This window comes from Octopus bimaculoides, chromosome 2, assembly GCF_046866305.1.
Source record: "Octopus bimaculoides isolate indiv1 chromosome 2, ASM4686630v1, whole genome shotgun sequence".
In the NCBI taxonomy this organism is placed as follows: Eukaryota; Metazoa; Mollusca; class Cephalopoda; order Octopoda; family Octopodidae; genus Octopus; species Octopus bimaculoides.
This window is the reverse complement of record NC_142929.1, coordinates 131,754,522-131,767,602: the sequence shown is the minus strand read 5'-3', so window position 1 is coordinate 131,767,602 and position 13,081 is coordinate 131,754,522. Positions and strand designations below refer to the sequence as shown.

Below are 13,081 nucleotides of genomic sequence, written 5' to 3'. Positions count from 1 at the left end.
TGAGAATGTTCACAAATATAGAAAAAAATGTTTCTCGGTGTTTGCGATTCTATCGCTTCGCATTATTCTTACCTCCTGCACCAGAAATGTCATCGGTCTGAAAACTGGCGATCATAAAAATTAGAGTCTGACTTTTGAATTGAATTTTGAAAATGAAATATATATATATTCACTCTATTCAAAATAGTTAGCTATCATCACTTGCTATGTTTAAGGTATATACAGACTTGTTTAGCCTTTGTTAAATGATTAACATTATTTTGATTATTTTAATCTAACTTCGTTCCAATTCCCCAGTAGCTGACACCATCTATTTAATCAGTTCTTCTATATTTTTTTTAGTCTCACTTACTCAATGTGATAGGGTTTCACTTCACAATTTCACAATGCAATAATTTCATTTAATTATACTAAATTGCATAACTTATAATTAACTTCCGTTTTGTGCTATCAAAAAAGTCTTTATTTTTCTTGATATCAAACATTTACACATAGATTTAACTTAGATATACGTAAATTTCAAAAATATTTCAACAACAATTAATTCTTTAATCTTTAAACTCAAAATAGTGTTTGTCTTTAAATTCAAGACAAAAAGCATGTTTAGCTTGTATCCAAATACGGAATGTAACAGCTCTGTATTTAAAATTTGCTCTTTTTCTTTAAATCCTACCACATAGCTTATCTTCACACAATAATTTCTGTCTAAATATGCAATTCATCTGGCAGGCTTTCGAAATTTATTCGAAATTTTAAGACTACCATTCTTTCATTATCATTCTTTCCCACTTCTTTCCTTTCTCTTTATCATTTTTGTTCAAAGCATATTAGCAATCAGACAATGAGTATTCTTAGTATGCACTGAACTATTCATTGAGAAATGAAACAAATTTATAATTTCTCAAAATTACATGCTTACATACATACAAGCATACATATATATATGCGTGTGTGTTTGTGTGTGTGTATATATGCGTGTGTGTTTGTGTGTGTATATATATATATAGATACATACAGACAAAGGGTAAAGACCCTTTTGGTCATGAGCGACCATGAGAATGCACCTAGAAAGTTTCCCGGCACAAGTCCGAGCAAGGTTGTTTATAGATCTGCGGTCGCCCATTCATACCAGCCTCCCCTATCCACGCCACCGATGGGAAAGGCAAGGGAAAGACAAAGGCCGATACAGCTTGGCACCTGTGATGTCACAACTCATTTCTACAGCTGAGTGAACTGAAGCAACTTGAAATAAATTGTTTGCTCGAGTTCGATTCCGCACCGGGCTTTGTGTTGTGTTCTTGAGCTAAACGCTTTATTTCACGCTGCCCCAGTTCACTCAGCTGTAGAAATGAGTAGCGACGTCATTGGTGCCAAGCTGTATCGGTCATTTTCTTTTCTCTTGAGTAACATCGGTGGCGTGGAGAGGGAAGGCAGGTCTTCCATAAACAACCTTGCGTGGACGTGTGCCTTGGAGGGTAACTTTCTAGGTGCAATACCTTGGTCATTTATGACCGAAGGAGGTCTTTACCTTGTATGTGGGGAGGGGGTGGTATTTGTATATAGATGTAAAATTATATATATTATATATATGTATATATGTATATATATGTGTTTGTATGTGTGTGTGTGTGTGTGTGTGTGTGTGTGTGTGTGTGTGTGTGTGTGTGTGTGTGTGTCTAAAATTCTAATTTCTTTCATTTTATATATATATAACATGATTCTTCTCCTAAGGCATGGTGGTTATTGCACCGGGTGTATTCTGTACTTTGCATTTGGAATTCATATTTTCTTATTTTCTATATTTATTTGTTATGTAATTTCTTTGCCTTTGTCATCTCAGTTTCTCGTCATAAAATGTGATGAGATAAATTGTTGGAGTTTTTTAATATATGTCAGAAGGTTTACAATTTCCCTTAACATTTTTCTTTTCCATTTCTTTAGTCCGATTATGGCAGTGGCTCAGGAAGCGGACGTGATGAAATAATAGTGCCAACCAAATATCCTTATGTAAGTACAAGATTCTTCAACATCTTTTAAGCCCCCTTTTTATAAATTCAATCGTTAGTTTATCTTGAAAGTAGTTGTGATCTGTAGAGGTACATAGATAGTACTTACAGTTCACGAACTCCGTTAAACACTCTTATTAATTGATGTGATTGATTGTTTTGCTTTGGTGCTATGTAACATAACGCAATAAGAAAATTCCCTGATGATCTGTTGTGGTTAGCATCCAATTGCAGAGTTCCAAGCAATCACAAGGTTGAAACGTACGTAGAAGCGAATTATATAAACTTGTGACTATTGTAATATCTCGTGTGTGTGTGTGTGTGTGTGTGTGTGTGTGTGTGTGTGTGTGTGTGAGTGTGTGTGCGTGTGTGTGTGTGTGTGTGTGTGTGTGTGTGTGCGTGCGTGTGTGTGTGTGTGTTTGCGTGCCTTTGTGTGTGTATGTGTGTCAGAAATTACGAGAAACGCTAGTGTACATATATATCCTTTTTTTCCCTTCACAAGTAGCTTTAACATCGAGATAATTGAATAAAACTCAACAAGGACCCAATTAGTTCAGTTAATGTAAATCATTATCATTGCCTATGAGATTAAATTTAACCACACTACGGTGTCTACTTTCAGTGAAATAGACTCTGATGTTTGTAAATTAAGGACTTTGTGCATGGACATAATGTTGCCAGTTATAGGGCGTAACACATCAGCCTTTTCCTTGTTAACTGGTACTTACTTGTTCAACTCAATTTCAGTGTTTTAACTTTCACCTTACTGTAATGTATGTGTGTGCGTGTGTGTATGTACAAACACATACACACACACACACACACACACACACACACACACATATATATATATATATATATATATATATATATATATATATATATATATATATATATATATATCAAGTATGAAATTTATATGATTTTATCAAGTAGCCAGCATATAGGTAACAATTAATACAAAATATATAATTATATAAATATAATTATAATAAAGGCACTAATGAATAGCGCCACATGCTAGGAACAGACGCCAAATGGCTCTAAGAACTACACTATTTACCTCATTGGCACAGGTTGAAAGAGAGGGAAGTGAATAAAAAGATTTTTAAAACTATAGCTCGATTTCTAGTTTAGAGATGTAAATCTCTTTACTGTCATCAGTATAGTATGACACATTGTACATAATTATAAACATTTATACATACCCATACGAATAACACGTATCCACAAACGTATATACAAATGTTCACATTTATATACAAGCTAAATCTAATTCATTCACTTCAACCACGTGCGTATACGACCAAACCATGTTATTCGTATGGATATTCTTTTATTCTTTTACTTGTTTCAGTCATTTGACCCCCAGAACTTGTTCTTTGTAGGCCTAGTAGTTATTTTATCGGTTTCTTTTGCCGAACCGCTAATTTACAAGGGTCAAGCGATGGTAGGGGGACAAATACAGACACACACACATACTCATATATATATATATATATATATATATATACGACGGGCTTCTTTCAGTTTCCGTCTACCAAATCCACTCACAAGGCTTTGGTCGTATGTATTTATGTATGTATGTATGAATGAATGTATATGTGCAGATTTGTATGTTTTGCTTTTTGTATGTATTCTCATGCATATAGTTGCATATCTAAACATGCTCATGTATATTTAAATAAAGTTTTACAGATATTTATAGTTCCAGTGATGGCCTGATCTGTAGTCTTCGAATCTGCTTTCTCCTTTCTAGTTTTGAGAAGCCTAATTTCTCAGGATTGGTATTTAGGCAGTGTGTTACATATCCCAGGGCCCCAATAATTACAGTTATAAACTTGAACTTCTAATCTGGATAGAGTAACTGCAGATTTCTCAATAGTTCAGCGTGGGTATTCTCTTTTTCACTGATCTTCAGCTTTATGTTAACATCTGCTGGGCAATTAACTTCTCTTCTCTATTCCAAATCATTATATCAGGTCTGTTGTGCTTACATTTTATTGAGGTCTTCACAGGGACATTCCACCAGTACTCCTTTTTATTATGAGTGGCTATGGCTTCTACCATACTGTGGGTTCTTATTTCTATGTCCTGACGGATTTCATTATAGAGTGTCCTAGATACAACATCATGTCTCATGGGTAGATAATACAATGATGACATTTTCGGACAACTGTTTATGATGTGGGTAGTATGTATGTATTTAAAACCAACTGCTTCAGTGTTGTTCTTTGCGATGGATTATTGTTGCTCCGTCCAAAGAGAGATTTATCTTTCCTCCCTCTCTCTGGTTAAGGCTTCGAATAAGGAATTGAACGTTAACTTCATGAATTCTGGAAAATACGTTACCTCATTACTAATTCAACCATTAATACAATATACTTAGAGGAGAAAATGCAACCGAAATGTAGGAAAACGCTAATTGAACTATCTGAACGATAATACTAAGATGTGGGACTCCTCTCTTACTCTCTATGCAATATTTTACATAAACCTAAACATTAGAGTAAGCATCTTCAAAACAAATATCAATTTTAAAGTTTATAAAAATGAATTTCTTTTATATTCATACTCATCAGCTTGATGTTTTTCAAGCGAGGAGAGAAAATATCACAGAAATTTCGTCATCTAAAATATATTCTATTAAAATTATCTAATATATGTGGCTAGTTTATCAAAGTAAACCACCATAATCTCGTTAATCTAAAGTAAGCCATAATCTCGTTTAAAAATCAGCTTAATCTCGTCATTTGTTCATTGTTTTTCTTTTCATGTTTGGTTTCAGTTGGTCTGCACAATAATGAGTTCTACAATAACGGGACAATTGTTTTATTCAAGATTATTTTTGCGTGTGTTCTTTTACAATGTTGTATCAACGCTTCCATTAAGAACAGAGACTGTTTTCACATCCAAAATAGACATTTAGTGTCTTATTCAAAATACAATTAAAACAATCTACAATTGGTGGTTTATTTACAATGAAGCTTTATACCGACGGTCGTACATTCACAATGATCATACTTTTAAAGCAAAATTATATATTTCCGATTCGCTGCTACTGTCGTATGTTAATTTTGAATTAGTGGAGTCATTGACAATTGGATGGTTATAACATCCGGTAAGGGTATCTTTGTTAAAAGAAAGCATTAAAACAGCTGTACGATCAGCAGCAACTTTCCCTTTGGACATCCTTTGTTTGCAATAAATATTAAAATCCTATTGTTTGAGTGATGTTTACGACAATGACTTGTTTGTTATTGACCCTCTCACCAGACAGCAATCGAACGCTGACTAGAATATTTTAAACCCACTTAATTTCTTTCTTCCCACCAGTAACTGAGAATAGATGAATTCGTAGGTACATACATACATACATGTGTACGTATATACGTACGTACATGCAGAGAGAGAGAGGGGGGAGCGAGATAGGGCTGCTTATAGAGGTATTTCATATATACACATGGTACATATTTATAGCTAAGAGAACTGAACTGCTTCAATGAAAATTAAGTTTCTGGGTCAGTGGTGATGATCACATACATACAGAGGATCGTTCCATCAATAGGTTGGCATCTAACTGATTCAGTAAAACAAAAATCCCATTTTCTGAACTAATTCTAAATTCATAGTCTATACATATAACCACACCTTTTGTAGTCTAACAGTTGTGGGATATCACATCTTGAAACCTTTTTACCAAGTAAAAGAAAAAAATCACATACATTTGTTGTTACCGTTGTTGTTGTTGGTGGTGGTGGTGGTGGTAACGCTGCTGCCACTGGCAGTGGTAGTGTTTGACCAAAGACGATCCTAATTAATCAAACCTAACATCAAAATCTTTCCACCAGTGACCATCCCATTTCTTTTGAGTGTATCAAACATATCCAATATGTCTTATTTTAAAATGGTGAGTGTACTTTCAAGAAAAATTACCATTTACTAGAAAGTCTTTTGATACTGTATTTACTTCTTTACTTGTGCAGAGTTCATTCTGTTGCAAGCATTCAGACCAAATCTGTGGGCTGAGGATTAATGTGATTATTTCTACATTAGATGCAATATCATGTTAGTTCAAAAGTAGAGAGTGAAAATTAAAGTTAAATTGGGAAGTTGCTGAGAAATAAAACAAAATAAGAATAATACAAAATAAACGGAAAAAATGTCTGTTAAGTTCAGAGGTACAGTGTACTCAGGTTAAATTTGATGATAATTTTTTTTTTTTGTGTCTCCTTTTATTTTTAGGAATAGCTTGATGTATTCATGAACAGTCAACAGAGTTGGAGAGTATAAAAATTTAAATTGTAGTCAGGAAAAAGTTAGCTAACATGAAGGACTGGAAGTCATCTAAATATTGGAAAATAGTTACCTGTATTATGATGATCCGTGCCAGGAATCAAAATGCTGACATGACTACAGCTCAATGTTCTGTGAACACAATAAAAGGCTGTAACACGTGACATAGACAGCTGTAACAAAGGCTCTAACTAGGTTTGGAATCATCGGTGCAGCAAAGATGTAGGTGGGGGGGGGGCATATATTCCACCAAGTAATCCACAAAAAGTTATGAAAGAGACAAAATTAAAACTTTGACATTGTTGTTTATGGTTCCATATTTAATATAATCTTCATTATTGTTCACAGAGACCTCATGTAAGTCACACAATTAAAGGTGAGAAGGGCTCACAAGGTGAGAAAGGTATAAAAGGTGAACCAGGAATAAGTCAACCAATGATTTCCCCTCCTCCACCACTGCCACCACGATCAGGCTTGAAAGGTAAGAACTGATTATTGACAACTTGAACATTCTTTTACAGCCATAGATAGTTTCTCCTACAAAATCTATTGGCTGATGTTCTAAATTTAATAAATTAATGGCTATCACTTTTGTTATTTACTTATTTTACTAACTACTCCACCCAGTCCATCTCACTCATTACTTCAACAATTCTATGTGTGTCACTCTTTAAGCAACTCCAGTCTTCTCCCTGCTTCAACAATCCCAACTTCACCTGTCTAACTTCCCCAACAACACCATTCTTGCTTCCTCAATAATTATAGCTATCTCATTACCTTAAAAAGCACCATTTGAGCGTAGTCGTTGCTAGTGTCACCTGACTAGCTCCTGTGCTGGTGACACATAAAAAGCACCATTCAAGTGTGGTCGATGCCAGTACTGCCTGACTGGCCCACTTGCCAGTGGCACATAAAAAGCACCTGCTATACTCTTGGAATGGTTTGCATTAGGAAGGGCATCCAGCTGTAGAAACCTTGCCAGATCAGATTGGAGCCTGGTACAGCTTGGTACAGCCTCCTGGATTGCCAGTTTTCAGTCAAGCCATCCAACCCATGCCAGTATAGAAAGCAGGCGTAAACGATGATGATGGTAATGAGGATGATGATGATGAAAGTACTGTTGCCTTAAATAAAGGCTGAATTTGATAATACATTAGGCCACACAAGTATAATGTTTTATGTGTATGTAAAGCATACTTAATCTTGATTATCACAACCACAACTGGATCATCATAACTACCACTAGTATCAGCACTGCATTATAGTCATCATCATCATTAATTTTTCCACATCAACATAGATATGACCAGTTTTAAGCAATACATAACACCATCAGTATTGAACTGGTTAAGTGTCATCTCTAGTCTCAAGTTGAATGTTTTGAATTTTAACTTAACTACTTAGAATTAGTCTTTATTCATTTCCTTCTCTCTTCCCCTACTATAGACACACTCTATCCTCAACTTATAAGGCAGTTTTTAATCAAAATGCCTTATTCAACCCCTCTTGATCTTATTCTCACCTCTAAAACCAGCTTCTACCAAATCATCAGCATCTGTACCCTTTTGGGTCATCTGATCATTCCTTTATTATGATTATCTCCCAAATGCCCTCAGACTACACAAGCATCTCCCTCATTCTGTGACACCAAATTAGATGACTGGTCAAAGCTTTGTGTCAATTCTATGCTATCTGATTGTAGCAACTCATCAGCACATGTACTTCACATCAAACCAATAAGAAATAGTTCGATAACTGATAAATGAGCCATATCTCTCCACCTCCAATATATAACCAACACTTATAGCCCCAAATCGCCACATGTGGTTCACTCATGGCTATGGTGTTGAATGATAGATACTTCCATTCATAGCACAGTCCACAAACTCTCCTTCCTACAAAACTAAAGATAATTCTTTTAGTCCCTTACCATTAGGATTTCTACTGCACTACTCAAATATGATGGTTCTACAAGCAGTATTTTCAAGGAGAAAAATACTTCCATGCTTTCCTACTAAGTAAATCCACACACAAAGCAATTTCTTTTCATTTCACCAGGCTATCCATTACATACATATATACAGGAAAAATATGGAAGTACTTTCAGGTATTTCAAACTAAACAGGCCACATCCCTGACCATTTCCACTATTGTAACAAATTTCATGGATAGCCCATAACCTCTCTCTCTCTCTCTCTCTCTCTCTCTCTCTCTGTTGTGTGTGTGTGTGTGTGTGGCTTTATAGCAATCTTTGCAAACACACTTCAGCAAGTGCTGTTCCCAAGATGGTGAATGAGTCCTTTAACTGTTAAAATTATTGTTCTATAGTACTAACTTACACCATGCTGAAAGTGATGTAAATAGCCATTAACAACAATCTTCTCCAAAATTTGAATCTCTGTCTATTATCAATGGTTTTCACAAAACCACACCAATGAAAAATCTACTCTCCTGTGTTACTTACTACGAGTGATATTGCACTTAGCATCAGTAAAGCATTCAAATGTACATGGCATGCAAAACTGCCCATCAATGGGCTCCATCACTCTCTTATTTCTTAAATCCAAGACTTCTGCCTCTTTAGCAAAGAGATAATGGGAATTATTGGTATAAATTATTTTATTCAAGATGTTATAAGTGCATAGGAAGCAAAAATGCTGGAAGGAAAGTATAGGGATGACTGACCAGGTGTCTCTTCAGTTATATCACCCACCATTTAATTATTTTAAGATACTGTCTGTATTCACCTTTTTGTCAGTTCTTTGATTCCTCACTAATATCAGTTCTTATCCTTTGCGATAAAGAACTTCTTCAGATTTTTGTGCATATTGTGTGCATATTTTTAATTCATAGTACTTTACATATAAATTTACCTTTTTTTTGTTTTCACAGGGGATCAAGGACCTCCTGGTCTAATGGGACCAATTGGAGTTCCAGGTCAGAAGGGAGAAAAAGGAGAAATAGTAAAACTTGATTTGAGTGGTCAAGGAGGAATAGGAGCTAAAGGAGAAAAGGGAGAGAGAGGAATGACTGGCTTCGCAGGAGTAAAGGTTAGTATTAGCAACAATTACTTATGAAATAGCAATGATTACACAATGTTATCAATTACTGAACATTTCTTTCTTAAACTCATTTGTCTTCATTGTTCATGTGCACAAACATTATACATGTACTCACATACATATTTTCATATATATGCACACGGATTCTAGACCACTTGACTGACATAAAATCACTCATAAATATGCCCCAGGTTCTGAACTACATACATCATATTGCATCTCTCTGCCTGTTATGCCATTGCTATAATGTATTCTGCTCATCAAAGGTAGCTGGTCTCCATTCCAGCACTCTTGGCTCACTTGTTTTTCATTTTTTAAATCTTTCTTAACATATATTATCTCTAGGCTCTACACTAGCCACTATACCCATGCCTTTCATCCTAGAGTGTCTGTCTTCTGGAATTATTTCCCAGCTCGTGTTTTACCTGTAGATGACAACTTGCAATAGTTTAAGCAGGACATTAACAATATCAGTCTCACCAGTTATGGAGAGCATGTAAAGGCCATAAATATTGCCCCTTCCTCCAGGCCCATAGCTAGCAAGTAATATACATACGTACATACATACATACATACATACATACATACATACATATATGCATACATACATGCATACATACATACATACATACATACATACATACATACATACATACATACATACATATATGCATACATACATGCATACATACATACATACATACATACATACATACATACATATATGCATACATACATGCATACATACATACATACATACATACATACATACATACATACATATTTAAAGATAGGTAGACAGAAAGACAGAAAGACAGGCAGACAGACAGACAGGCAGACAGACAGACAAGCAGGCAGGCAGGCAGGCAGACAGACAGACAGACAGACAGATAGATTATCACTTAGGCATTTAATCACAAAACTCAGTGTACAAGTTATTATTGATATAAATATGAATCTATAGAAACTGAAGATTCTGAAGCATTTGTCTGTAGTTATCCTATTTCTTTTTAATTTTTTTGAGAGTTATTGACATCAGCAGGGCAGCTGACCTCTATGACACTACATAAATTTTCTTGATGCTCCCAAACAACAATATCCACCAACTATAACCACACTATCATCATCACAATGATCATCAAAATGAATACCAATACAACCAACACCCCTACCAACCAATTAACTTTTGAATAAACATCTGGCAAAAGCAATAATAGTATCAGCTGTTATAATAACAAGGATCCCAGTTGATCCAATCATTAGTACAGCCTGCTCATGAAATTAATGTGCAAGTAGTTGAACACTCCACAGACACATGTTCCCTTAATGTAGTTCTCAGAGAGATTCTACATGACACAGAATGTGACAAGGTTGGCCCTTTGAATTACAGGTACAACTCATTTTTGCCAGTTAAGTGGACTAGAGCAACATGAAATAAAGCGTCTTGCTCCAGGACACAACATGCCACCAGGAATTGAACTCATGACCTTATACTCATGAGCCAATTACCCTAACCACTAAGGTACATGCCTTCTCCATTCTTATACCCATAGGAATAAGACAATTTTCAGCTCTCACAAAACAGTTCTTTTCTGGTGCTATAATTCTTTTACTACATATTTGTTATGGATAATTCTTGATAACTGGTGTTACTGAATTTACCTAAAACTCAAAATGTCTGGAAAGAAACCATCAAGAGAAACTGAAAGAATAATATGAAAAGAGGAGTAAAAGTATTACACTGGATATGAAATTTATTGTTTTAAGAAGGTTTCAAGAGGAAGAAAAAAATGTGACACAGTGCAAAAACTTGAATGTTATTCTTTTATAAATTTAATATGATGCTTAACATGGGACAGCTCTTGGGTGCATTGATTGAAAAAAAACGTGGCTAGACAGTGACAATGACTTTACAAATTTTCTACAAGCAGTAAGTCAACACCAAATTTGGATGTGACACTTGCAAATGATGTGGGGCTTGAAGAAGTTGGAATATGATGTGGCTGAGTGACTGGTACCCAACAGAGAAAACTTATCTAACAAGAAGCTGATACTATTAGAACAGAAGCAAAATGAGAAAACAGAAATTACGACAACTAAACTTAAGTTGACTGTGAAGAAAATTGCTAAAGTGTAGGCACCTATAAAGGAAGGTTTGTAAGTTCTGATGATAACAACCCTAATATAACAAAAATTATAAAAGACATTTACAAATACTTCAGTTCATACACTGAGCTGTACAAAGAGATGATGTGCCTTAAGCATCAAATAATTTTGAATAAGTTCACCTGTGAAGTAGATGTATCACCACCCCTCAGACAGTGGTCAACATTTTTTTTAGATTCTGATTGTGATTTTGATTTTGGTTTTTGATTTTTGATTTTACTTGACTCAATAAGTCTCCTCAAGCACAGTGTGTCACCTGACGATGTACTGTGCATATAAAGACATTCTAATTTTCATGCATAAAAGTAGTTGTGTTGCTTGATTTTTGTTTTTCTATTTAATTTTTATGCTGTTTTTGTCTTTTCTTAAATAAAAATATCAATTGGAATGCATTATTATTACACTGTAACATGAAATTCAATGGGGGAAATTAATTTCACATTGTGGGATTTCACATTAAAGCATACTTTGTAACATAAGAATTTGATTTTACATATGGTTTCAAAAGTAAAAATAACTGAAACAATTTTTCTTTTTCTTTCATCCACAGGGTGAAACTGGCAAATCTATTGTTGGTCCTCCAGGTAAACCTGGTTCACCTGGCTCTACTGGTTTACAAGGTCCACCAGGTCCTCCAGGTCCACCAGGACAGTCATATGGAGAACCTTCTTCTGGATACTCTGGCACATTCATTGACCTTGAGTCTTCTGGAGATGATCAAATAGCAAAGGGAAAAGGAATCGTTGGACCACGTGGACCTCCTGGTCACACTGGGCCCCCTGGTCTTCCAGGTTTAAAAGGATTGCCAGGAGATAAGGGAGAACGAGGAGAGAATGGCTTAAGTAAGAAAAATTAGTAGTTTTAACAAGAGTGTGATTGTAATTCTAATAATGACAATTTTGTGTGCTGTTTTGACAATATCAGAAAGTAGTATAAAGAAGAATATTGATATTTGGAAAGGAATTTATATTTTGTACTTTTTAGAAGATAAAATATATAACTTGTTAACAAATTTCTTCTGCAGTCTGTGATCACCTTTTCTTTGTCTATCTCTTCTAAATGATTTTACATGTCCTTTTCCCCTTTGGATATACCATAGCTACCATTTGCAAACAAGTCTGTCTTTGTAGCCGATTATACCATGCTTTTACTAATTGTTTTAGGTTATGTAGCTATAAACAGACATAGACATCTCCTTGGCCTTTCCACCCTTGACCCCAAAAAACATCTAGAATAGACTGTTAGAGTGAGAGAAAGCTGCACCACTACTCAGCTGGTACTTATTTATGCTGAATAGACTGGAACAATATGAAATGAAATGTCAAAGACTCAGTTCTCTGCTTTGTCCAGGAATTGAACCTATAAACTGAGGATCACCCAAACATCTAGAGCACATGCCTTCTCATATGTGGGTAATGCATTCAGTTCAAAGATTTACTTAAACTTGGAAAAGAGGTTGCTCTGGCTGAAAAAATATGAAGGTTTTGAAATTTTGAAGTAGAAATTAAATTAGAAAAAAATGAAACCCTTCATCATGATCTCATACTGATA

The 13,081-nt window shown here is 35.1% G+C and overlaps 1 protein-coding gene across 27 annotated transcripts in view; it reads left to right on the top strand.

Moving 5' to 3' along the window:
- LOC106875945 (uncharacterized) overlaps positions 1–13,081 on the top strand; it is a 291,971-nt gene that overhangs the window by 213,939 nt on the left and 64,951 nt on the right. For all 27 annotated transcript variants that reach the window (XM_089347704.1, XM_014924275.3, XM_089347708.1 and 24 more), the window contains 4 exons: positions 1,942–2,007; positions 6,651–6,783; positions 9,195–9,352; positions 12,081–12,372. In XM_089347704.1, the coding sequence (XP_089203830.1) occupies positions 1,942–2,007; positions 6,651–6,783; positions 9,195–9,352; positions 12,081–12,372 (649 nt within the window). The remainder of the gene's footprint in view (positions 1–1,941; positions 2,008–6,650; positions 6,784–9,194; positions 9,353–12,080; positions 12,373–13,081) is intronic.